This window comes from Conger conger, chromosome 14, assembly GCF_963514075.1.
Source record: "Conger conger chromosome 14, fConCon1.1, whole genome shotgun sequence".
In the NCBI taxonomy this organism is placed as follows: domain Eukaryota; kingdom Metazoa; phylum Chordata; class Actinopteri; order Anguilliformes; family Congridae; genus Conger; species Conger conger.
The window spans coordinates 7781805-7808128 of record NC_083773.1 but is presented as its reverse complement, the minus strand read 5'-3'; the positions used below and the strand labels follow the sequence as shown (position 1 = coordinate 7808128).

Genomic DNA, 26324 nt, shown 5'->3' with positions numbered 1-26324 from the left:
CCCTTCCTATCATTGAAAAAGGCACACTAACATGCTGACTCACCCTCTGACTCACTGTGTTTATAGTCTCAGGTTTCAAAATATGCAGTTGACGGGCCGGCACTAACAAAATTAGTTCTAATTGCCGCATTCAGAGAAGGGGGAGGGATTAACACTGTTGTGGTTTGAGCTTATTTTTTGCTGCTATTCCTTTCTTGACCGTTAGAAGTCAGAAATTACCTATTGTACCTTTAAATGCATCTGTATTTGGTTGTTTGGCAACATTTCTATCCTTTTATTTGCAAGCAAATATTTGAATGTGTTTGCGCTCTGCGATGCTAACAATGATCAATGTTAGCGTTGTTCACTTCTCAGCTTGTGTTTTAGTCAGGTTTTGTACAACGTGTGCGATAGCCTCATATCTTCTTAGACTAAGACAAAATCAAGAACAAGAAAGAAAAGAGATTCAGTTAATCCTTTACCTGAGCAAGGCAGCGAACGTGCCATGTCTAATTGTAGTTACATCTGTGCTCTGTGATCCATAGAGGACATAGTGTTTTTTTTATATGTAGTCCCACTACTTTAGTAGGCAATTAACTGGACTCCTGGCTGCTCCGCGGGTTCTTGGCCAACTGTGTGTTGTTGCATCATCCAGAAAAAGTTTTAAAAAGGTCTCAAGCTCGTTCTAGGTGTGAGATTTACATTTGGAGACTGCATCCTGTCAGAATCTGTCTCTTGATGTCTCTGACACAGAAATCAATGCCGGGTCAGCTCCGGCAGTCACCTGGTAGGCCTATTTGTGCGTCAGTGTTAAGAAACTGCACCCAAATGAAATCGGCCCTTTTCGGATTGAATCGGACACCCCCGAATTAATGACACCGTCTGCTGAGCTTTCCCATAAAAACAAGGGAACATTTATTTTTCCAACTTGAAATTAGTATTCATTATATGTACATGAAAATATTTCACATTCGTTCCAATGTTAAAACCGGTGAACTGCACAAAATATGCAAGTTTGTCCTTATGAAGAGGAATGGCAGTGCATTAATAACTTGTAACTGCCACGTTTGTCATAAAAAAGGCACCAATTTTTCCAAATAAAAAGTTAAATGTGAGTATTCTGGGGCACGCATGTCCGTGGCGGTACTCTTTGTAAACTTCAGAGGCATGAACATTTTTGAGTTCCTCGGTTCATTATCAGAAGTGTTACTAACGTGGGCCAACTGGACCCACGCGAAGCACTAAAGTTCTCCAGTGAGTTTGTTTGCGTTACCAATCAGGTTTACTCAAGGCCAAGGGACCGGTTCACAGTCAGTTTGGACCCTTCCCCATTTGCATATCCCTGGAACAGAACGCAGGGAGGGACTGGTTTGAGCTCTTAAATCAGTCAAAGAGTTCTCCAGGTCAAAAGGCACGTCCTGTTTGCATTCACCCCAGACTGGAAGCACCGATGTTCCATCTACGATTACAGAGACGAATATTTAGCTACGAAGAGGAAAAACATGAAAGTTGTATAAAAAAAAAGGAAAAAAAAAAAGAAAAGAAAGGAAGTCCAACACCGCTGGACTCTGACTTGTGCGATTCAACGGCCTGACTTTCTCACTGTCCCAGGAGCTAAATGAGCCTAGGGCCTCTTGTTCTGATCCCAGCGCACTGTGATCTGACCGGATCATTTACACTGAGACGGATCCTGATAACTGTGGACTAATCTCCCGCCTTATCATTCACACTGTGATAATAGCTCTGCAGCTCTCCACCGCACAGTCAGCCAATCAGTTTCACACACATGCCTGCTGCCCACGGGGCAGGTGCATGATGGGATAGGGCTGAACAGGGGCTGTGCGGTGGCGGGCCGGCCTGGCAGAGGGCTTCTCCAGCACGGGGGGGTCAGACGTGAGGAAACGGGCCGGCCCTCTGTCCCGTCAAACACACAAGCTGGTCGGGCTCCGGAGGACTGGACCTGTGGCCCCGTCCCCGGGCCCCTGGAGACGGCGGGGCTCAGACAGAGGCTCCCCCCTCAGACCCTGACGACGGGGTTGGCGGAGGCGGTGAGCGGGACGGTGGAGCCGGTGTCGTAGTCGAAGTCGATCGTGGTGTGGCTGGGGGAGCCCAGGCTGCTGAGAGAGGTCCCCGTGCCCGTCTGCCGGTCCCGCAGGCTCTGCAGGTAGCTCTGCGCAGGAGAGGAAACAAGGGGCCGAAATTACACAACAGTACGTGAATTACTGAAATAAATAAAGTATCGGTTTTAGTGGGCGAGGGGCCCACGACACTGCACAATATGTGACAGAGTCATCAGGCTATGACACGCTGCGCATAGGAAATAGTTCAGTTTAGTTCAGTTGAGTTTGTTTTGCCGTTTGTGTATTGTTATTGTTCATATTATTTTTTCTGCAACTATTGTTGTTGGCAATAATATGCTGTGTGGTGATGCCAATAAAGTTTATCTGAATGTGAATCTGAGACAGAAAGACAGAGAGAGAAATGCAATGAGAGCAAAGAGAAAAGACAGAAAGAAAGAGAGAACGCTCCCCCCCCCCCCCCCCCCCAAGCTCATTCAGAGTCGGCTAATATTTGACATCTTACAGTGGCGATAAGAGAGTCTATCACGCAACACGCTCTGGACACGCTCGGGTTCAAGGCCCAGGTCGAGCAGCGCTGTGGTACGGAGCACAGCGCTTTGCCTCGGCCGCGACAGTAACATTCACACGGTGTGAATAAGTAACAGAGCGGTGCTGGTACACGGTCCAGCCCGTGTGTGTCGTGTGTGTGTGTGTGTGTGTGTGTGTGACGTGTGTGATGTGTGTGATGCGTGTGTGATGTGTGTGTAACGTGTGTGTGATGCGTGCGTGATGTGTGTGTGATGCGTGTGTGTGATGCGTGTGTGTGATGCGTGCGTGATGTGTGTGTGATGCGTGTGTGTGATGCGTGTGTGTGATGTGTGTGTAACGTGTGTGTGATGTGTGTGTAACATGTGTGATGCGTGTAACGTGTGTGTGATGCGTGTGTGAAGCGTGTGTAACCTGTGTGTAACGTGTGTGTGATGCGTGTGTGATGTGTGTGTAACGTGTGTGTGAAGCGTGTGTGAAGCGTGTGTGAACCGTGTGTGATGCGTGTGTGAAGCGTGTGTGAAGCGTGTGTGTGAAGCGTGTGTGTGACGTGCGTGGGCGGTGTGTGTGTGTCGCAGGCTGACCGGGGCCAGCAGGTCTCCGGCGTAGCGTTTGACGGGCAGGGGCTTGCGGCGGTACGAGCCCTCCTGCCCCGCGCCCTGCTGCCTCTTCCGCACGTCCTTCTGACGGATCCGCATCAACTGCACACGCTTCTGCCTCCGGTTAATGATGACTGAGGAGAAACACACACACGTTAACACACACACACAACACACACACACACACAAACACACATACAAAACACACACACACGTTAACATACACACAACACACACACATAAACACACATACACAACACACACGTTAACACACACACAACACACACACACACAAACACACATACACAACACACACACACACAAACACACACACAAACACACACACACAACACACACACACACAAACACACATACACAACACACACACACACGTTAACACACATATACACACACACACACGCATAAACACACATACACAACACACACATAAACACACATACACAACACAAACACGTTAACACACACACACAACACACACACAACACACACATACACAACACACACACATTTAACACACATACACAACACACACACACATAAACACACATACACAACACACACATAAACACACATACACAACACACACACGCATAAACACACACATGTTAACACACACACAACACACACACACACGTTAACACACACACACAACACACACACAACACACACATACACAACACACACACATTTAACACACATACACAACACACACACACATAAACACACATACACAACACACACACGCATAAACACACACATGTTAACACACACACAACACACACACACACGTTAACACACACACACACACACACACACACACACACACATAAACACACATACATAAACACACATACACAACACACACATACACACGTTAACACACACACACACAACACACACACATTAACACACATACACATACACAACACACAAACGCCTAAACACACATACAAAACCCACACACGCATAAACACACATACACATACACAACACACACGCGCAAAAACACACACAATACGGACATACACACACGCCCACACACACATGCACACACACAGAACACACAGCACAAACGTACACACAGCACACACACACACAAAACACAAGCAGGGACATGCACACACAATAAGAACACACATACAGCATACACGCACACACATACATACATACACATACAGACAAGCACAATCAGTCACCTCTCTGAATCATTAACCTACATTACAATTCCGACATTCAATTCCAACATGAGCCATTTTCTACAGCAAAGAATGTGACAAATAAACGGAGGCTAATTCATCCCAGCAGCAGAGACATAACCACAGAACCGCTACACTACAGTAGCCAAACTCCTTTTAAGTCTCGGAGACAGTATTATTACAGTCGCTACTACAGTCACCGTCTCAGCCCAGCGACTGTGGTCCTATTATGGGCGCAGACACAGTTCAATTCAATTCAATTCTCGTTTGTATAGTGATTCTTACAGAGGGCGCTTTACAGAGCAACGGAACGGAAGAGAAAACACCAGCCACCCCCCCCCCCCCCCCCGCCAAATACCCAAATAGCATGAGGCGAACACCGTGCGGTCGGGCGGCTCACCCTCGGTGTGGGAGAACCCCTCGGCCGTGAGCTTCCACTGCACCAGCACGCCCATCAGGCTGAGCGCGGGCCAGATGCCCAGGATCACCCAGCTGTACCAGCACAGCGGCGGCGCCGGCCGGAGCCGCAGGCAGTCGTACACGTACGCCCCCAGCGCCAGCATCTCCACGAAGTAGTCGGCGCACACCGTCATGATGGCGGCGCCGAACACGGCGGTGGACAGCACGGTGAAGAGGCGCTGCCACTGCAGCGTCAGCACGGCGCCCAGCATGCCCGCGGCCAGCAGCGTGCCCAGCGGCACCCACACCGAGCCCGCGCTGTAGAAGTTGGCGGCCACCAGCAGGGCGGCGAGGGCGAGCAGCAGCCCCAGGAGCAGGCCGGTCATGAACAGGCCCACGCTGCGCACCAGCATGGTCACCAGGCCGCACAGGACGCCCACGCCCAGCCCGATGCCCGCGCTGGCCTCCACGCTCAGCTGCGTGTCCAACACCCGCTCCTTGTGGCACAGCAGGAAGATGATGACCGAGCCGAACATCAGGCCCGACAGGAACATCACCGCCTTGAAGCAGCGGTACCCTGGAGCGAACGGGGGAGAGAAACACAGGGTGAGAGGAGGATGGGGAGAGAACGATGGAGGGAGTGAAGGATCGGAGGGATCCACTTCTCCCAAACAATGGGCACCCTGCCCTGCTATCCCTACGTAACTGCTACATTTAACATGCAGTCAGAAAACGGGGCTGGTTGAGTCCACCCTCAGGCCTAGTCTCAGACTGGCTTTCAGAAGAGTATTGGAGAAGGGCCATAAAGTTACATTGTCACAGTTAAGAGAGTGGCCAAGCGAACGCTGGATTACGCTACGCCCACCAGGTGGCAGCAGAGGATCGAATTCAGTAAATTCCAGGTGATGGTTCTTCTGCAGTGCACTTTGTCCTGTCAGTCTGTCCAGGGTTACCGTCTTCACCAGCAAGGGCCGGTGCTTTTCAGTAAAATACGGTGTCAATCAGAAGACCCTGCGTGCTTCCTTATCTACACGATTGCAGGCCTTGAAATCAGCATCAGGGCAGCCATCTGGGAGAAAAGGTCTGGAGTGATCCACCAGCCAATCTTGTATATGAGTAGGAAAATGGATCTGGGACTGGAAGAACACGGCTGACTGCAGCCATGACTGGTGACCAGGTGATTGGGAATGGCCCAGATCTCAACGCTCAAGCCCTAGGCATTCTGCCACTGAGGTGGAGACATTAAATGAACCCCAGAGAGCTTTGGACAGTCGCTACCTCACTGTCTAGCAAAGAACAAAAAGCTTTATAGTGACTGGTTTTATTGATATACTGTGGCTGATGTCTACCACAAAGGCAATTAAGTAATGTTTACAGGTGCTTCTGTTTAGATTTAGATTTGACATTTAATATTGAATAGAAAAAAAATACAAACATTAGAATTGTAAAAATGAACATTTGAGCTGAAAATCTAACTAAATCATTCCCCATTTCAAAATGCTACCTCTCGCTTCCAAATGACCCTGTTATTTCACTTGTTCATAGCCATTTAAACTGGCCAATCACAGAAGAGCTGTCTCACAATCACAAACACAGCCCTCTTCCGCCCCCTTGTGGACCTAACACTCATAATAGTGAGTGAGCGCCCACAAGTATTTCATGGCAATGCATTAATGATGTAATATTGACATTTTCATTTAAATTTAAAAAATATATGTGAATATATTTGTTGTCTCTGGTGTTTTCTGGAATATAGTATTCAAATGTAATTTGTTTTTGGTTCAAGTGACGACCCTAGGGCAGGCGTCTGTGTGTCACTGTGTACGTACGCCAGTGTATGTGCGTGTGTGTGTGTGTGTGTCACAGACACAGGATCTCCACAGAGATCTCCCTCACGTACAGATAAGTGTGCGGAACAGCCGGCGGTTGCCAGGCAGGGGTTGTCATGGACGCCAGGTTGCCAGGGGCTTGGGAGCTTACCGAAGAAGCAGTAGATGATCCCGAACAGGCAGCACATGGAGCAGATGATGGCGGGGATGACCTCGTACTTCCTCTCGATCTCCAGCTCACAGGCGTCCGCCTCGGCCGCGCCCGGCCCCGCTGCATCCTGGGCCGGCCAGAAGGGGTCGGCCATCCTGCAGCCAAACGGGGACGGAGGGAGGAAGACCGTGGACAGCGCTGTGGGGGCGGGGCGCTACTCAGAAACCCGCCAGGGAAGGTCCCATCTGCGGAGGAGGAAGAAGAACAACGCGCGTGAGTTTTCCACCGGAACACGTGAAGCATCAAGGCGTGGTATGTTTCTCCCACGACATCCGAGTTAATTACGGTGTAGAAGCGAAGAAACGCAAGTTCGAGGATCCTCGAACGACCAGCTTAATCGATTGTGTAGCACAATTAACTCTCGCAGTGCTGGGCCCGGCCCCACCTCAACTCTGGAATCCCATGCTGGAGGAAGAGGTTCCACAGGCTTGGAATAACGGAATAAGCATTGCATCGTCCTCTGCCAGACTGAGTGCTTGCTGTGAAATCTCACAGCCGGGCGAGACTTCGGCAGCCTAGTGAATGTGACCGCTTCAACAACGGTCATACGCTCGTGACCGATTACATGCGGTGCTCCAGAGAACATGACCGCTTACACAGAGTGTCCCAGAGAACATGACCGCGCGTACACAGTGTCCCAGAGAACATGACCGCTAACACAGAGTGTCCCAGAGAACATGACCGCTAACACAGAGTGTCCCAGAGAACATGACCACTTACACACAGTGTCCCAGAGAACATGACCGCTAACACAGAGTGTCCCAGAGAACATGACCACTAACACAGAGTGTCCCAGAGAACATGACCACTAACAGAGTGTCCCAGAGAACATGACCACTTACACAGAGTGTCCCAGAGAACATGACCGCTAACACAGAGTGTCCCAGAGAACATGACCGCTAACACAGAGTGTCCCAGAGAACATGACCGCGCGTACACAGTGTCCCAGAGAACATGACCACTTACACAGTGTCCCAGAGAACATGACCACTAACACAGAGTGTCCCAGAGGACATGACCGCTTCTACACCGTAGTCCCCGATAGGTGACTGCTTACAGAGTGCTGTTCGTGTGAGCTGCTAGGCACTGTGCGTGTAATGATGTTCCCCGCAACAGACTGGACCAATCTGCAGCAGACCCCTTCCATGTGCAATTGGACAGACTGCCAGGCCACCACACACAGCACATACCATCCCCACTTTGTGGAAGATCCATCAGGCTGTACAGATAAAAAGTATCATACTGGCTGAGCACCACATTTTACCCATAATTGCACAGGTTTACTGCCATAATATATAGTTAATGAGAGAGGGCAGAGGAGAATGCGGCCTGTGGCTACGTCGCTCTGGATAAGAGCGTCTGCCAAATGCCAATAATGTAATGTAAAGAATGCCTGGTCAAAGCTGACAGGAAGGTGACAATGCAAATAACCACACGTTACAACAAGTGGTATGCAGAAGAGCACCTCTGAACACACAACGCATTAAACCTCTAAGCGGATAGGCTACAACAGCAGAAGACCAGTAAGTCATAAAATTACAATTTGAGTAACTCGCGGGCTGACCTGAGGCTTGCGCTCATACAGTGAGAGCAACACACAGGCTGGCTGTCCAGCGAGAGCACGCAAGAATGAAGCGCAAGGAGGCGGGCCCAACCCCTAAAGCAGGCCCAACCCCTAAAGCAGGCCCAACCCCTAAAGCAGGCCCAACCCCTAAAGCGGGCCCCACCCCTAAAGCGGGCCCAACCCCTAAAGCAGGCCCAACCCCTAAAGCAGGCCCCACCCCTAAAGCAGGCCCAACCCCTAAAGCAGGCCCAACCCCTAAAGCAGGTCCAACCCCTAAAGCAGGCCCAACCCCTAAAGCAGGCCCAACCCCTAAAGCAGGCCCCAACCCCTAAAGCAGGCCCCACCCCTAAAGCAGGCCCAACCCCTAAAGCAGGCCCAACCCCTAAAGCAGGCCCAACCCCTAAAGCAGGCCCAACCCCTGAAGCAGGCCCAACCCCTAAAGCAGGCCCAACCCCTAAAGCAGGCCCAACCCCTAAAGCAGGCCCAACCCCTAAAGCAGGCCCCACCTCTAAAGCAGGCCCAACCCCTAAAGCAGGCCCAACCCCTAAAGCAGGCCCAACCCCTAAAGCAGGCCCAACCCCTAAAGCAGGCCCAACCCCTAAAGCAGGCCCCACCCCTAAAGCAGGCCCAACCCCTAAAGCAGGCCCAACCCCTAAAGCAGGCCCAACCCCTAAAGCAGGCCCAACCCCTAAAGCAGGCCCCACCCCTAAAGCAGGCCCAACCCCTAAAGCAGGCCCAACCCCTAAAGCAGGCCCAACCCCTAAAGCAGGAAGCGTTCTGCACTGCGGGAAGGCACGGCTCACCGATTAGTCGATATCTGAGCCTTTAAATACACGCTTTTATTGATGATACTGGAGCTGCCTCAGGGAGTGGCTTTCACAGTAAGAGATGATGTAATCTCAAGAGGCCTGACATGAAAGGAAACAAGGGGCTGTCAGCAAAGGCGGAATTAGGAGCTTATCTCTGATTGAACAGGAGGAACCAATCAAAGCAGCGGAGTCTGAGTACAAAGAAAAGCTGGAACAACAGGTCTAATGCACTGGAATAATGGGAGAGGGGTGTGATCAAGGTATGAGTGTTGCTGGTGCCATTTGTGATCAGGCCTGACTGAGAATTTGGCCAGGTTAATTTACCCAATCAACATTTTGTCCTTAAAGGTACAAAAGGTAAGATTTTTGTGTTAAAACATTGTTACAAGACCATTGTAAATCCCTTCCTATCATTGAAAAAGGCTCAACGACACCTCACCCTCTGCGTGTTTATGGTCCTTAAATTCAGGTTTCAAAACATACAGTAGACAGCCCGACACTGTACCAAAACACTGTATAACTGTACAATAATTCAAGCTCATTGGTTGAAAATTGGTTCTAATTGCCACAGCCAATGGCCAATGGCCAAGCCAGAAATTACCTATTACTTTGACAAAACAGTAAATTCAGTGTGTGTGTCCAAGCCTTTTTTCCTCAAGAACATGTGAACACGTGTGGTGGTTGCTGAACTCAGAAGAAACGTTTCAGAAGAAACAAATGAACACTCGAATTTAATCATGAGTCCATGACAAATTGAAGACAAACTGACTGAATCCCAGCCTAAATTTCTCTCACCATGGCTACAACCACCTCGGCCCAATGAACGCTACGCAAACGAACCCGACTCTTCCGTGGATGATGCATGCATTCCGACAGGCCGGTGTGTCCCTCGTCCAGCACGTGAGAATATGTGGAGAAACGCTGGTTCCCGAGACGGCAGGGGAGCGAGGGGTTAACACAGCGGTCTCCTCCAAACAACGCTGGGCGGAGGCAGGGGAGTGGGCTGCCCCTCTCTTCTGGAAAGCAACTTGGCTATGATCTCACCAGAGCCATGATCTGATTACAGCACACTCACGTTTTCGGGACAGGAGGAAAACAGCCAGAACCCTGGCCCCCTTCCCTCCCTTCTCCCTCCCTTCTCCCTCCCTCCCTCCCTCTCTCTCTCTCTCTGTCTGTCTGTCTCTCTCTCTCTCCCTCCCTCTCTGTCTCTCTCCCACTCTGTCTGTCGCTCCCTCACTGTCTCTCTCTCTCCTTCTCAATCACTCTCTCCCTCTCTCTCTCCTTCTCAATCACTCTCTCCCTCTCTCTCTCCTTCTCAATCACTCTCTCCCTCTCTCACTCTCTCCTTCTCAATCACTCTCTCCCTCTCTCTCTCCTTCTCAATCACTCTCTCCCTCTCTCTCTCTCTCCTTCTCAATCACTCTCTCCCTCTCCTTCTCAAGTCCCTCCTTCCCCCCGTGACTCCACACGGAAAGAATGACGGCCTGGCGGAACTGCACTGGTCTGCCAGAGCACCCCTCTCCGCTCACTCACTCCCTCGGGAGCGCTACTCGCTCTGGAGCGACTCTTCCCCGGCTCTTCCCCCCCGGCCGCGGCCCTGCCCCTGACGCGCGGAGGATGGGAAAAGCAGACGCTGCACTCGGGGGAAAGGAGCGGAGAGGGCAAGTGTTGCTCATCGCCGTGGCCCTGTGTTAAGTGTTCTCTGTGAGAAGCACACAGTGTAAAAGTGCAGCGAGGTAAAGAATCAACCGAACCTTCATCAAGATGCTCTTACGCAGAAAAGCCTTCACAACCTGAGGATATATAAATGCATCCATCAGGGGTGTCTCGGTGGCGCAGCCTGCAGAGCACTGACCGCATGCTCATTGCGAGCCGCGACGTCAACGGTTCGAATCCGACCGTCTGACAATTTGTCGCATGTCTTCCCCTCTCTCTCGCTCCCATTCTTCCTGTCTCTCTATACTATATACTGTCCAATAAAGCTGAAAAAGGCCTAAAAAATATCTTTAAAAAAAATAAATGCGTCCATCTGAGATTTACATATGTGTCAGACCTGGCTATGCCCAGATTAGTGAGGGCAGATATCATGAATCTACACTAATAACATTGACTAAATTAAACACAAAGCACACCAAAGCACTGCTGTTTCCCCTTTATAACCCCAGCCTGGACTTGCAGTATGTCTGACAAACAGCATTATTGATCTGTGGAATGCTTTATTACATTTTCAGTCTAAAATAAAAAGGAAGATTTACGTAGAGGTACCATATACAGTCGCAGTAATACAGCACACACCTGCACACAGGACTCAGGCGCACACACACATTCACACATGTATGCTTGTGTACACTCTCATACTCACATATTTCACACACACATGCACACGTGCACACAGACATACACACACACACAAGCACATGTGCACACACTCACACACAAATACACATGCACGCACACACACACGCACACAAATACACACACACTCACACACACACATACGTACATACACACACAAACACACGCACATACACACACACATGCACACACATACACACACAAACACACACACACGCGCACACACATACACACACACATACCCACACACAAACACATGCACACACACATACACAAACATGCATACACACACACACACATGCGCACACACACACACACACACATGCGTGCACACACACACGCACACACACACACATGCGCACACACACACACACACATGCGCGCACACACACACACACACACGCGCGCGCGCACACAAACACACACAAACACAAACACGCACACACATGCACACACATACACACACACACACACACACACACACGCACACACACACACGCACACACACTCCCACTCCCCTGTCCGTGTGTCTGTCCCGCTCCCTCCCCCTCTCACAATGGGAGCCTGTGCAGTGAGCTGGGTGCGATCGGTCCAGGGAGAATGGAGCCATTATGGCTCACAAAGACTGACCGTGACCTCCACTGGCACAGACCGCACTGCATGCTGGGTAACCCATGCAAAGAGAAGAGGGGAAAGAAGACGAAAGGAGGAGTCGGGGGGGGGGGGGGGGGGGTGCTGTTTGGAATGCGGACACTGACACCCCTCGAGATGCAGAGAGGAGTGGGTTTGTGTGAGGCGGGTATGGGCACGGCCAACGCTCTGAGCCCGGCGAAACGGCCTTCTCAAGACCCCCGACCGCGACCGAACACAGGGAGCTCTGGCCAGGGAGAGTTTACTGGGTTCGCTCTCATTCCATTTCCATCAGTCTTCCCCGCGCAGGCCACCGAGCTGGCGGGCCACGCAGACACGCCGGGGTAGCCATGATACCGACGCCACAGAGCCGGCTACACTCACCCCCTCCGGCCAAAGAGCTGCAAAAGGAGGCGTAATTCACGGCAAACCCAGAAGGGAGAAGTAGAAGGGAAAGCGAGTTTCTGAATTTCTTTGTGCCAACTAGACGACCCCTTCCCAAATCACCAAATAACTCCTTGTGAGGCAACTTAACACGGCACAGGCAAATTCATGTGATACCAAAAACTTTAAAATAGCTTACTTGTAGAAGAATATATTATGGTATTGGTGCTTGCCTCTTGGAACAATTATAAACATAAATGGCATAAATGGCAGCCAAATGGTAAATGGTTGGCATTTATATAGCGCCTTTATCCAAAGCGCTGTACAATTGATGCTTCTCATTCACCCATTCATACACACATAACGGCGATTGGCTGCCATGCAAGGCACCAACCAGTCTTGCTCAGGGACACTTGGGGTGGGGGATCGAACTGGCAACCCTCCGACTGCCAGACAACAGCTCTTACTGCCTGAACTAATGTCGCCCCAAAAAAAAAAATAATAATTAAAAAAAAAATACAAATAAAAACATAAAAAATGCAGACTGCACACAGGAATGTATTTGTATTTACATTACCAGCCAAGGTAAGCCCAGTTTCCTGTCCCGCCTCCACTAGGAGCATAGCACCCTGTCCTTTCAGTACAGTGCATTGTCCTGTTTTTAACTATCCTGGGAAAAGGAGGACAGTGCACTATGCTCCTGACAAAGACGTGAGCCAAAAACGCTGGGTGGTTTCATTAACCCTATACGGCAGCGGTAAGCAACCCTGTCCCTGGAGATCTACCAACCAGCAGTGACTGGAATGCTCTAGAACATTCTAATGCTGGTATCACAATAGCAGAGTGCAACGGAGCTCAAGAACAAGATCACTGACTTAAAAATGTAAAAACAAATAAATAAATACATTTTTAAAAACCCTAAACTTCAAAGGGTTGTCATGTGGGGTAGGGTGGTGGGGTTTCAGGCAGGTCCTACGTAAGGGGGGGGCCCTAGCCAGCCAGGCCCCGACTTCACCACCCAGCTGTTAGACAAACCAGAGGGGCACCAGGAGTGTGGGAGTGAGCAGTGGCTGGAGCAGAGTCCAACCCGCCCCCGCCAACTGCTGCCAGGGGTCTCCCCGGCCCCCCTCCCCCACTCCCCCCATCTCAGTATTCCCCTGTTGAACTCCCCCTCCCTCAAACTGAACTCTCTAAAGCAGTCCAATGTGGAAATGCAATATCTGTGCCAAAAACAAACCACCTCATTTCCACCAATAGTCTTCTATTGTTTCTGTGTATGTGAAATAGTGTACATATTTGCATACATTTTATATAATATACACATTGAATGCATTCCTGTATGGCTATTTGTTCCAAACACAAGCATTATACCGCCTGTTATATCCTTGAAAAGCTTGTTTAACTCCACCTGTGTAGTTTCAGGTTTCAGGTGTACTTATGCAGGTGTGGTGAGTCAGCTGCGATGGGTGCCCAAACACACCTGGCGGAGGTTCTGTCAAAGAGCCGCTCCCCCCAACACTCTCTGCCAGGAGGACACCACCCTCCACATTTTTACCTTTTGCATTTCGATACCTTAAAGTTACAATAAGGTAAGATTTTTGTGTTAAAACATTGCTACAAGACCATTGCTACAATCCCTTCCTATCATTGAAAAAGGCTCACTGACATGTTGACTCACCCCTTGCCTGTGTTTATAGTCCTTAAATTCGGGTTTCAAAATATGCAGTTGACGGGCCGGCACTCTGCACTAAAACATCGTACAGCTGTACAATAATTCAAGCTAATTGGTTCAAATTGCCACAGCTAATGGCATTTCAACATCAGCGTGTTCACAAGGGGGAGGGATAAACAGTGTCGTGGTTTGAAGGTGTTTGTTTGCTGCAATTCCTCTCTTGACCGTTAGAAGTCTGAAATGACCTATTGCACATTTCATAAACTCCCGTTCTGTGTTCGACGGCTCTGCGCTGTGACTCGTTTGAGCTGGCGTCGTATCGCCGATGCGGATACCGTCGCATGGCTAACCGCTCAGCGTGAGGCATGCTACAGTTCTCGAACCTTGACCTCTGGCCCTTGACCCCTGTCCCCCACTGGTTAAATCATTACACGTTCAATTTCGGTAACCAGATATTCACCTCTGCCTTCACCCTCCGCCCTTAGCACTCCCGTGTTCGGGATGTTCTGCTCGATAACGGGTTTCCTGTCGGCTACAGAAGGGATGTTATACCTTTGGCCGCACCCTTCCGTACACAACGAGCGGGCAAATCAGACGTTTAGACGGAGACTTTTGAGATGTTGACAGAATGGAGGCCGATATCAGCTCAGTGAATAAGCATCTGCGCTCGTTTCTCAGGAAGCACAGATTGAGAGGAAGGTGAGACTAGTTCGGGGTCAGCCTTTTCTTCCGTGACCTTCCTTCAGGGACAGGAAGCAGAACAGGAAGCCGAGACTCTACAAACGAACCTACCAGCTCCTGTCCAAACGAGCAAACGAGGGACTGGTTACCGCACGCAGACTGGGGGGGGGGTCATGTATCCATCTCGTAAAAACAGACCTGGGTCAAATACGCAATTGTTTTGGATTTAAATACTTTTCTACGCTTTACTGAGCTTGTCTGGTGTATTTGGAACCTATGAAATACTCAAACCCCAGCCTTCTAGTCCTCTTGGTTGGCTCAATCTCACCAGGCAAGATCAATCGAACACAGCAAAGTAATTGAATCCAAAATAATTACATATAATTACTGACCCAGGTCTGCTTGTAACCGCAACAATCCAATGACCGGTTGACATTTGCCCTTTAGATTTACAATTATACAACTCACAATCAGTTAAAACAATTAACACTTATGAATCAACGAAGTACAGGTCATGGCTACGCTCAAAAAAATGTCCCATACATGCTGCTGTGCATCACTGCTCATGACAAATAACAGGAAGCTTCCCTGCAGTGTCACTGAAGAGTTTCGCTTATAAATCCGGCAACAAATGCAGGAAACAGAGATGGAAAAACGACAGTAACAGGGACTATAGTCTCATGGGTCCTGGAGTGCTTGCCTAATCTTCCCCTGAATTGAAAAACCAGTCAAACAAGATTGTGGAAAAATGTGCAAACCCACAAGTTTTCTGCAGTCTGGGATTTAGCAGGGCAGTTGCTAGAACGGGTCAGCGTAGGGGGAGGGGGGGGGGGGGGGGGAAGGGAGGGGGGGGTGGGAGGGGTGTTAAACAGCTTTCAGAAACATTTTGTAAATATGCTTTTTGAGCTCCACAAGAGCAAGAAAACACGCCCCAGCTTAAACAGGATGTGTGTTTACTTTGTGCGGTTTAAGCTCTGCGATTGATCAACGGGGAGAAAAAACTACGGAAAAGTTTTGACTACCAGGACAGAGAGACACAGAAGGGACTACAGGGGACTAAGGTTTCTGGGAGAGGCTCAGCACACGTGGGCTCCACTCATCTGCCAAGAGATGATCCCAGACACGACAGGAAGCCACGTCTCCAAACGTTTGTCTCGGACAAGACAGGAAGTACCCGCTACTCACAACGGACAAAACCCACAGGGGAAAACGCCTCGTATTCCTCACATGAGGTCTCCTATTTCTCATACATGGCCTCGTGTTCCCCACGGGAGTCCTGAGAGGATCTGGTCTGGAGGCAACCGCTTCAAATGTGTAGAACGTTCTAATGAAACTAACGCTCAAGATACTTCGGAAATATATATGCGTGATCTGAAGGAGGCTCAGGTGTAGCGTAGCGTAGTGGTTAAGGTAAAGGACTGGGAACACGCATGGTTGGCGGTTCTAATCCCGGTGTAGCCACAAAGCCGTTGGGCCCTTGAGCAAGGCCCTTAACCCTGCATTGCTCCAGGGGGAGGACTGTCTCCTGCTTAGTCTCATCAACTGTACGTCGCTCTGGGGATAAGAGCGTCTGCCAAATGCCAATAATGTAATGTAATGTAGTTATCACGTGTGGTTACAGCCGCGATACCATCGAGGCCCTCCGCCCGGACAGCGACCGCAGCACCGCCGAGCTCCGTAACTACGTCAGCTGCAACCTACGTCAGAAGCTCTGGAGAACAGCTTGTGCGTTCAGAAACAAAAGCGAAAGGCAGTGTTGTCGAGCCAAACCCTGAGGAAATTGGGATACGCAGCCAATATATGTAATTAAATTACATGATCAAGATCAAAGGAGATATTGCAACACTTCACACCGTGTGGCCAAATTGGCTATATAAATGATTGCCACTTCCACTTTTCATATTTTATATATATTTTTATATATATTTATATTTTATATACATATTATATATATATATATATATGTATATAAAATATATTAAATGTATGTATTATTTTGTATTATTATAATTTTCCATATTTGATTTACTCCATACAAGGCCTACTTTATTCCTTTTTGACATCCATTGTGAAATGTTCAGCGCATTCAATATTCAATATCATTCAGCAAATGTTCAATATTTTTCTGTGAATTTGGTTAATTTATAACATGAAACCTTGGACTTTATACAGAAACACGGACTGTTTTCCTTCCGTCAGAAGAGCTCCCATGTTTTATGTTTATTTGCCCCAGTTTCTGATTTTCAATGAATAGTGGGAAATTCACAGTGAATGCCCCCTCTCTCCCCTAGAACACCCTGTCTCTCTTTCTCTCTGACCCTCTCCCCTGAAACACACACAGGTCCCAGAACAAATGGGGAAAGCCCCCTTTGTTGCTAAGTACCTCAGCTCAGCATTTTAGCCTTTGACCGAGGGAAGTCTTCAGTCCGAAAGTCCAAAACTGTTATGAAGGCCTAGTTTTTAATGAAGACTGATTTAGTTCCTAGAGGCTGCCTGTGAGCTCTCTGTTGCAGCCCTGTAAAGAAATCGGCCTTAAAGGCAGGCGGAAACCTGGAGCACAGCAGCCTGTGTTCATATACCAACACATTTAACTCTAAACTTTAAACTTTCCTCCTCATCACATCTCTCCGCTTTCATCACTTCATCTTTTGTCATTTTTGGAGAGCGTTGAGCAGCTACCCCTTCTCTTCATTCTTGTTTTTCCACTATCGCTGCGGGGGATGACTGCCCTTCCTGTGCGTCCTTAACCAGAGGAGGCGCTCTCGCGCACCTCGAGAAAAATGTTCCCTGGCGCCAACGGCTCAGCTCAGCGTGAATAAAATGAGAAACCTGTGCAGTACAATAGGACACATTACATTACATGTCATTTGGCTGACGCTTTGGTCCAAAGTAACTGACAGTTGATTAGACTAAGCAGGAGACAATCCTCTCCTGGAGCAATGCAGGGTTAAGGGCCTTGCTCAAGGGCCCCATGGCTGTGCGGATCTTATTGTGGCTACACCAGGAACTGAACCGCCGACCTTGCGGGTCCCAGTCATGCACTTACAGGCCACTTTAAAGGCACAGTTAACTGCCACATAGGGTAGCTACACCCGCGGCTAGCCAAACATGTAGACAGCAAGCTGATCAACAGCATGCTGGTCAGCTCAACCCTTGATAGTAGGTTGGCCCTAAGATGTGTTTATCTGACTGACACTGACATTGAGTATGGAACTGGTCTGAATTGGTCAACCAGCCACCAGCTGTTTCAAAACCTAGCTTGAGCTGCTTTTGTTTTTTTAACAGAGTACTGTTTCTTTATTTCACTCTCTGTGTAAACACAGCAAGGAAGACCACACTTAAGCAAATATCTCCTATTAATATTTCTTCTGAGTATCCTCCAAATTCAGGAATATTATACACAGAAATGTACAATAGACAATGCAATCATCCAATCTCACATTAGCCAGTAACATTTGCCAGTTACTCGAATCATTATTAGATTAGGCCTACAAAAAATAAATAAATAAGAGCAATGTTTACCTTCAGTACTGCACACGAAATCCACACTGAATCAGCATCAATTACTGAAATCCTTTCTGCGTGACACAGGGAAGGCCAAATAAGTATTTGTATTTTTTGTAACAAAGAACACGAATGTTTGGACTCCTAGCATTATTATTACTATTATAAAAGTGGAAATAAAATCAAGAAAGCGAGGCGTGTTTCTCGAGTGCGGATCTTCCCGATTGTTGTGTAATTTATCTCCCTCCCCCCCCCCCGGGAGGCACAGAGACACACTGCTTCTTGTTGGAGGCCTTTCACAAGGAGCCGCACAAAGGGGGCTTTTCCGCGTCCGGAGAGCTTCGCATGAAAGAAGCAGACTGAACAGCGCGACGCGGCGAGGAGCGTTTGAAGCGGTCTCCGAAACGCACGCTGCAGCGGCGGCCGCCGCTTGCCAACAGCGTCTGAGTCTCCCGAGTGAGTCACGGCAACGTAACAAGCCCAAACAAAACCGTCTCAGAGGTGGCCACATCGCCCGTCTTCAAGTAATCAAGTAAATAAGCGAGTGTTCACGGTAGCCTATTATGAAACTTCCCTAAATAACTACGGGGCGTGACAGGTCAGTTTTAGCGGGTAACAATCTGTAACTGATACTCGGCAGTCGAACGCAGCTCCCATTAAACCTCCTCATTAACCGAACCAATGTGAACTAGTTGAGTATTTGCTTCAGAAGGCTATGCCTTACATTACATGACATTACATTAATGGCATTTGGCAGACTCTCTTATCCAGAGCAATGTACAGTTGATTAGACTAAGCAGGAGAGAATCCTCCCCTGGAGTAATGCGGGGTTAGGGGCCTTGCTCGAGGGCCCAACGGCTGTGTGGATCTTATTGTGGCTACACCAGGGATGAAACCACCAACCTTGCGTGTCCCAGTCATGTACCTTAACCACTACGCTACAGGCCGCCCCGCCCTGCTACGCTATAGTAGATACACACTTAATCATCTTTTCACAAATATGAAACACTGGGTGGGCACGGCTGTGTGGGGAAAGGAGAGGAAATGACACCGGATTATTATGAGTTCTGCACTCACACTGAAACCACAAGGCATCTGAGCACAGGTATACTGTAAACTCCATCACAGATATGAGAAGTCCTCATTAGAACTAGACCTCAGAGTAAGAGCTATGATAATATGAGAATATCCTCTGAAGACAGCACAATTAATTTCTGTCCCCTGCAGGGAACACAAGTCTCTGCTCTTAATCTCTTAACATCACAGGGACATTCAACAAAAATAAAGTAATAAAGTAAAATACTGAAAACTTAGGAGGATATAAGGCAGAAGTTGAGTGTCTGCCTCCTAGCAGGGCTTACATAACAATGCACTGCAGCCTCAAACATTTATTAATTTTCTGTCCATTCTTTAATGCCTACTATTAACTGCTGTTGGCTAGCTAATGCTAGATCTATTCATATAGGCAGACTGAGTAAGTTAACTGTTCGCTAGTTTTCCTGTAGCCGTCGAATTTCATACGGTTATGTCGAATGGCGACATTCCCCTGTGATGCATTTGGCTTATTATTTTTGCAGGCTATTGGGCTACCGTTTCAATAACATCATTCCAGATGTGATCCCTGACTGTACATCACCAGTGAAAACTGTAAAATGTCCAGGTGCGAGAATGTGAAAAATGAACTCCGAGGGAATCACTAAACTAAAGTTCGAAGGTTCAGCCCCTCCACCGGTCAGTTTACTCCTCAGGCTTTCTTTGCTGTAAGTGATCCGGTCAGCAGAACACATCTAGCCCATGAGCTAGACCCTGAAATTTTGGCCATCATGCACACACGGAGGGAACGATGTCTCTTAGTGATTTTTTTGGAACTATCGCTCCCTTTGTTTTTCACGTTTTATCAGTTAAAACTCAGTTTTAAAAACAGTTAAGCAAAGCTGAATCTATCTAATGAAGTCACGTTAAAGCTGGTTGGTGCCTTGCATGGCATGTTTGTGTGTGAATGTGAGTGTGTGTACGAATGGGTGAATGAGAAGCATCAATTGTACAGCGCTTTGGATAAAGGCGCTACATAAATGCCAACCACTCACCACATTTACCATGTATGGAAATCTTACAATCCCGTCTATCCGACAGTGTTATTTTCGGCACACTTAATCTCAGTTGAACTAACATCACGATGGTGGAGGCAGTCCAAGGACCTTATAGGACCGAGCTCTCCCCCCCACCAATTTCCATCTCTGTCATTGCCGGGCGAGGTCTATCATTTGGAGGCTCCTGGTGGCCGTCCTGCTTCACGGCTGCTGTGTAATCATGTTTTCCCGGGTCCTCCACAGTCCCTTCCCTCCCAGCCCACAGTGCACTTAGCCGGCACGCCAGCTCCTCCAGCAGAGAGCCTGGGCCTGTACTTAAGAGGCACCCCACAGCGGTCAGCACAGAAATACAACATCGCTCCAGTCCAGGCCAGAGCCTCCCTGCATAGTAAGAGGGGGTGGCTAACAGCGGGAGGCCAGTCTGAACATGACATGACATGTCATTTGAAGCTTTTCATCCGAAGCGACGTACAGTTCATTTAGACGAAGCAGGAGACAATCCTCCCCCGGAGCAATGCGGCCTTGCTCAAGGGCCCAACGGCTGTGCGGATCTTATCGTGGCTACACGGTCGAAACCACCGACCTTGCGGGTCCCAGTCATGTACGTTAACCACTACGCTCCAGTGTTCTGCTATCTTTCACTCATACAGTCCCTCACACAGCCACACATACATACACACACACACACACTCACTCATGTGTGTATGCGTGCACACAAACAGACTTTCCCACACTTCTGCATACACAAGGATACTCACACACACACACACACAGTCACACATTTACGCACACACACGCACACACAAACTCATAACCTTGCTCATACGTACTGCATCCACCACCAAACTTGATATAAATCTCCAGCACATGGTATAAATCACCATGAAGGTATAACACCATGTATTCAATCTGTCCCACCGTGAAAACACAAAGACTTAACAAAGAAAGGGTTCATGTGAGCATTAGCAGTAATCTCAGCTATTCTGCTGCTGCTTTGATGGAATGCAAGTGTGACTGGCATGGGCGGGGAGAGGCCGAACAGTGATTTGGATTTGAGGATTTAGTGAGAAAGCTTTACTGTATTACATGTCAATATAAAAAGAAAAAAATTCATAGTACAGCAAATACAGTACACAACAAAAACAGAAACAGGAATAGCCATATATAAATGGCTATTAATGCAGCATATACTGGGGTACACTAAGGATGAGCTATGACACCAAACTTGGATGGATTGAACTGGCTTTTGTAGTCCAGTTTAGTAAATTCCCAGAGATGCTAATAAACCAATGGTCGAGTCACAATCTTCATGCAGGTGGGCCTCCAACTAGCGATGGCAATTAAAGCCAACACTGATTCAATCTCGCTAGAACCGGATTTCAGGAAACTCTAATTTCCCCTTCCAGATGCTCAACTGTTCGAGGTGGTTTCCGAAGACAGACGAAAGCAAAAAATTTGAGAGAAAAGAGCACTGAATGGTCTGCCCTCCTAGGCCTGGGACTGGGATTTGCACAGTAACAAAAGCACACAAGGGCGATGCATACAAGGTCGCACTGCCAAGAGATCAAGGTTGTAATCACATTGAGGAAATACAGTCAACCATGACAAGCACAAGATGGCCTTTTCAGCCGAGCCAATTGCGCAGTGAAAGGCTGAATGGGCCACGCAACAGAGATATCTTGGCAATTGGGATCGCAGAGGACGGAAAATTCTGAGCAGACACAGAGAGACGAGGGGGAAGTCCACCGGGAAGGCAGTCCTGAGGAAAAGAGGGGAAAGCTCCTCCGTTACAATGGGGGATGTGGCCGAGCGAACAAAACTGCACTGTGAGCTGTGGGCCAACGAGTGCGTGTGGGAACTGGAGACAAACCAAGTGCGGGAAAACGCGCGGGCCGAACTCGGAGCGCTTCCAACAGCGGACGTCCGCGGAGGGACGCTCTCGCCTTACGGGATCCAAACGGTTCCCATCTCAGGCCTCCCCCGACTCTTTCCGCTTTCCTCCGTTCTCGATGCTTCGTTTTCGGATCTGGTTGTGGCCGACACGCCCGCACGGAAACGCCTGAAACTCAGGCCGCGAGAAGGTACACTGCGCTCCGTGCGAGAGAGAACAGCCAACAAAGGAGCCCTTCACAAATCAGAATGAACGAGGACAAATTAAAACAAATAATCGGGAAAATGGAAACCTGGCCCGAGAGCCAGGCCGCTGAACCCTTCGAGGAGGTGGCAGGCCCACGCCTTGGGGCGGCAGGAGCCACGCAGAGGGGAACGGCCCCCGTCAAAGCCAAGAACCTCTCAGGTGGACGGAACAGCTGAAGGAAAGAATAACAAAATGGAAGACAAGAAACAGGCTGCCGGGTGCCTGATGGGACGTCCAGCTAGAGTGCTCGGACTTGGCGCGGTGGAACGCCACGCTCTGGAATCGAGCTGGCCGGAGAAGCACTGTGAAATCCGGCTCAGGGACTGGGGAGGGAACAGAGGTGGTGGCTGGCTGCACATAGCAGGGAGCGCACGTGATGGTCTGTGCTTTTCCAAACCAATGGGAGGGTGTTGCAAGCAGACCTTTGTCAAATACGTAATTGTTTTGGATTCAAATAATTTTCTAGGCTTTACTGGGCTTGTCTGGGGTATTTGAACCTATGAAATACACTCAAAACGTGCAAAACCCCGCCTTCTGGTCCTCTTGGTTGGCTCAATTACACCAGGCAAGTTAAATCAAGCACAGAAAAATATCTGAATCCAAAACACTTACGTAACTGGTTGCAAGGGTGGGGTGGGCTTACGAATAGAATTGGCCAATAAAAGAGAAAATATGAGAGAAATACCCAAGAAGAACCATGATGGAAAACTAAAGCCCAGTGGGAACTGTAAAAACACAGTGGGAACTGTAAAAGAATAGTGGGAACTGTAAAAGCACTGTGGGAACTGTAAAAACACAGTGGGAACTGTAAAAGAATAGTGGGAACTGTAAAAGCACTGTGGGAACTGTAAAAACACAGTGGGAACTGTAAAAGAATAGTGGGAACTGTAAAAGCACTGTGGGAACTGTAAAAACACAGTGGGAACTGTAAAAGCAATTGTTCTCAAACCTGTTTGTGGGGACCCCTGTGTTTACTGGTTTTCATTCCAACCGCAACTGCAATCCCAAAGTTGTTCATTTTCCTTAATTACACTTTTCATATTTTGAGGGATTATGCATCCTCTAAAGCCACATTATGTCAGAACTAACTATGCCTGAAATTAAGAGTAAAATTCCTTTTTTTTATTTGGCAACTGAAATCCCAACAAAATGTGCAATGTCCAATTCGTGAACTAAGTACAAGCGCATCCATATATGCCCCCTAGTCCCAGCTCAGGAGAGTGGTGCATGGGTGCTGTTGGCTTAGAGGGGGTGGAGGACACCCAATCATAGTGCACAGAGAGCAAGCCATGGGCGCATGGATGGCCAACTGCTATCCCTGTCGACTTAATCCCTCCCATATAACCCTCGGGTGACGTGAAGCCAACTGTGCGCCACAATCAACACCGGCACGGGTCGGACTTGATCCGAGACCGCGGGCTTCACTATTTTTCACCATCCAGGAAGACGGGAAACTGAGAGACACACAGAGGAGGTTCTTCCACGTTTATATCCGTCTGCGTCGCACAAAGCTGTAAAGTCTCCGGACGCACTGTGCTTTCTCGTCATGTCGACTTTTTTTGACACTGATCATGTGCAAGCCGCTTAAGATCACCTCTGACGAGAAAAGTTGTCATTCTCCCATGATGCAGTGCAGCTGGCCTGGCTATGTCCCCGGTGAATTGCTTGATTGAATAACTGTACCATTTGCTGACAACCAATTTTAAAGTCATTTATATTTCATTACACATTTTAATATTCGGGGCCACCGGAGAGTGGAAAAAGCGCTTCAATAATAGGATGAAAGGGAGGGAGGGGCAGTCATATCTTTCTGAAGCAGAGTCAAATAAAGCCACCTGATCCCCTCTGACTGAGCATGTAAGTGAGGGTAACTAGAGGCTCAGGATCTGGGTTATCATGACATTTCAGTGTAGGTATAATCACACACACACACACACACACACACACACACACACAAACACACAATACACTGTCAGCACCCAAACAGAAAATAATACAACAATGGATGCTATGTGTTCAGCGTAAGTGACCGAGGTGTCTATATGCTTTTCTCAAAGACATGCTTAATCCTGGAAGAGTGAGGCAAGGCAACTGCGTTTCTGTGCACAAAGCAGCGGAGGGGTGAAAACAATGCGCATCTGACCTGACTGATTGGAGGACAAAACAGCCAATTCCCAAAATAGACACCACACCAAGAGCAAGCAAATGTTTCCTTCCATATAAATCTACCAGACTACTTTATGAAATTGCAGTAGTAGCCTATTTTTGCTTTCCGTTAGAGATGCAATATCAGCTCAATGAGCCACTATGTGCAATTATAACTGCTAATTAAAATAGACATCCAGTTCCTTATACTGCCACAAACACCTGTTGCATTCAGTCATCATTTAACTTCACAAGAATAAACTTAGAAAAAAACCTGACCATGGCACAAAAAATGCAGAGTCTGGTTTATTCATTTATGGTAAACACTGGTAGAACCAGAAGTTCTGGATTTTAATATATTTTTTGCTGACCCTTTCTGTTGACTTCCTTTTTGTTTTTAAAATACATTGATCTGCAGTATTGTTAAGCTTCCACAATCAACAAGTGACCCTGTGCATCACGCAAACAGCATATACACCGTGTATAACATATTAGGCCTAACAGTTGCATGGAAGGCTCCCGAATAAACATGCAGTAGAGAAGAACGTGAAATGAAAATGAAATGAAATTAAAATGTTAGTTTAAAACCGAAATTGATTATCAAATCAGACATTCCATCAAACTATCTGCTATTGTTGTTCAAATATTTACGTTAGGCGTGTGCATTAAGCATAAATGATGCAGAATGATGTGTAATGGCAGAATTGTAACAGCTGTAATATACAGTATGTTCACTTCGATCTTTATAATGCCAACAAACTTCCGTTTGCCGTTCGTTTTAATGAGAGGAAACGATGTAGCTAACTGATACGAAGACACCCGCTGAAACGCAGACCTAGTGAGTGGACAGCTAAAAACTGCTAATATACATTCACTGTAACAGAACTAACTGTCAATCGCATTGGGTCTTTCAGAAATGCATAAACGGACAAGTGAAAACTTACCTCCCTTCCCTTTGCTACGTGGATTTGCCTCCTGAGAGCGAAGGGACCACGCCAGCACAACGAACAAGATAGTGGATTATACTGTTCGTGATTAGTGTTATCCGTATAAATGACTACAGAAAAGATCAATCCTTCTCTACCCAAATCAGTCAACTCCCCAAAATGCCCTGACTTTGCTTTCTTCCTGGCTGGAATATAGCTACAGGGCAGTTGTGATTATTAAGACTTTTCCTTCTCTGCTGAGGACAGTGAGAGAACAAGAAATGTTTTAGACAAGAGCTTACCTTGATTTTGCTGCTGCCGTTAATTTCTTGTTCATTTAATGTTATGCTCATTTATTCAAGATGCACATATTCGCCTATCTATCACGAACTAATGTTAGCCAGTTAGCTGGCGAAGTAGGCTACGTCTGGAAAAAGTTAGGAGACCAAATGGTTTCCTCCCCCACCCTCTCTCGCTCTCGCTCTCTCTCCCTCTCTCTCCCTCGACTGTAAATTGATGCCCAAACGTTTCAAGGTTTTTCAAACACAAACTTCAAGTCTCGGGAAAAAAATGGGGGCTGGGTGCGA

At 48.1% G+C, this 26324-nt stretch overlaps 1 protein-coding gene across 2 annotated transcripts; it reads right to left on the bottom strand.

Moving 5' to 3' along the window:
• Positions 1-865: 865 nt before the first annotated feature.
• LOC133110738 (transmembrane protein 198-like) lies at positions 866-26324 on the bottom strand. 2 transcript variants are annotated; one of them, XM_061221015.1, is made up of 5 exons: positions 26040-26324; positions 6781-7025; positions 4802-5377; positions 3170-3318; positions 866-2149 (listed from the first exon to the last, which is right to left on the bottom strand). In XM_061221015.1, the coding sequence occupies exons 2-5, from the start codon at positions 6932-6934 to the stop codon at positions 1997-1999; spliced, it is 1032 nt and encodes a 343-aa protein (XP_061076999.1). In that variant the 5' UTR covers positions 6935-7025; positions 26040-26324; the 3' UTR covers positions 866-1996. The 2 variants fall into 2 exon arrangements, with proteins under 2 accessions (XP_061076999.1, XP_061077000.1); XM_061221016.1 differs by lacking the exon at positions 26040-26324 and adding an exon at positions 25756-25890.

Excerpts from the sequence above, each read along its gene's own strand:
- LOC133110738 (XM_061221015.1), bottom strand. The coding sequence starts at position 6,934 with ATGGCCGACCCCTTCTGGCCGGCCCAGGATGCAGCGGGGCCGGGCGCG. Across the intron at positions 5,378-6,780 it reads GATCATCTACTGCTTCTTCG|GGTACCGCTGCTTCAAGGCG; the intron begins GTAAGCTCCCAA and ends CGTTCGCTCCAG. Across the intron at positions 3,319-4,801 it reads GGGGTTCTCCCACACCGAGG|TCATCATTAACCGGAGGCAG; the intron begins GTGAGCCGCCCG and ends GTTTCTCCTCAG.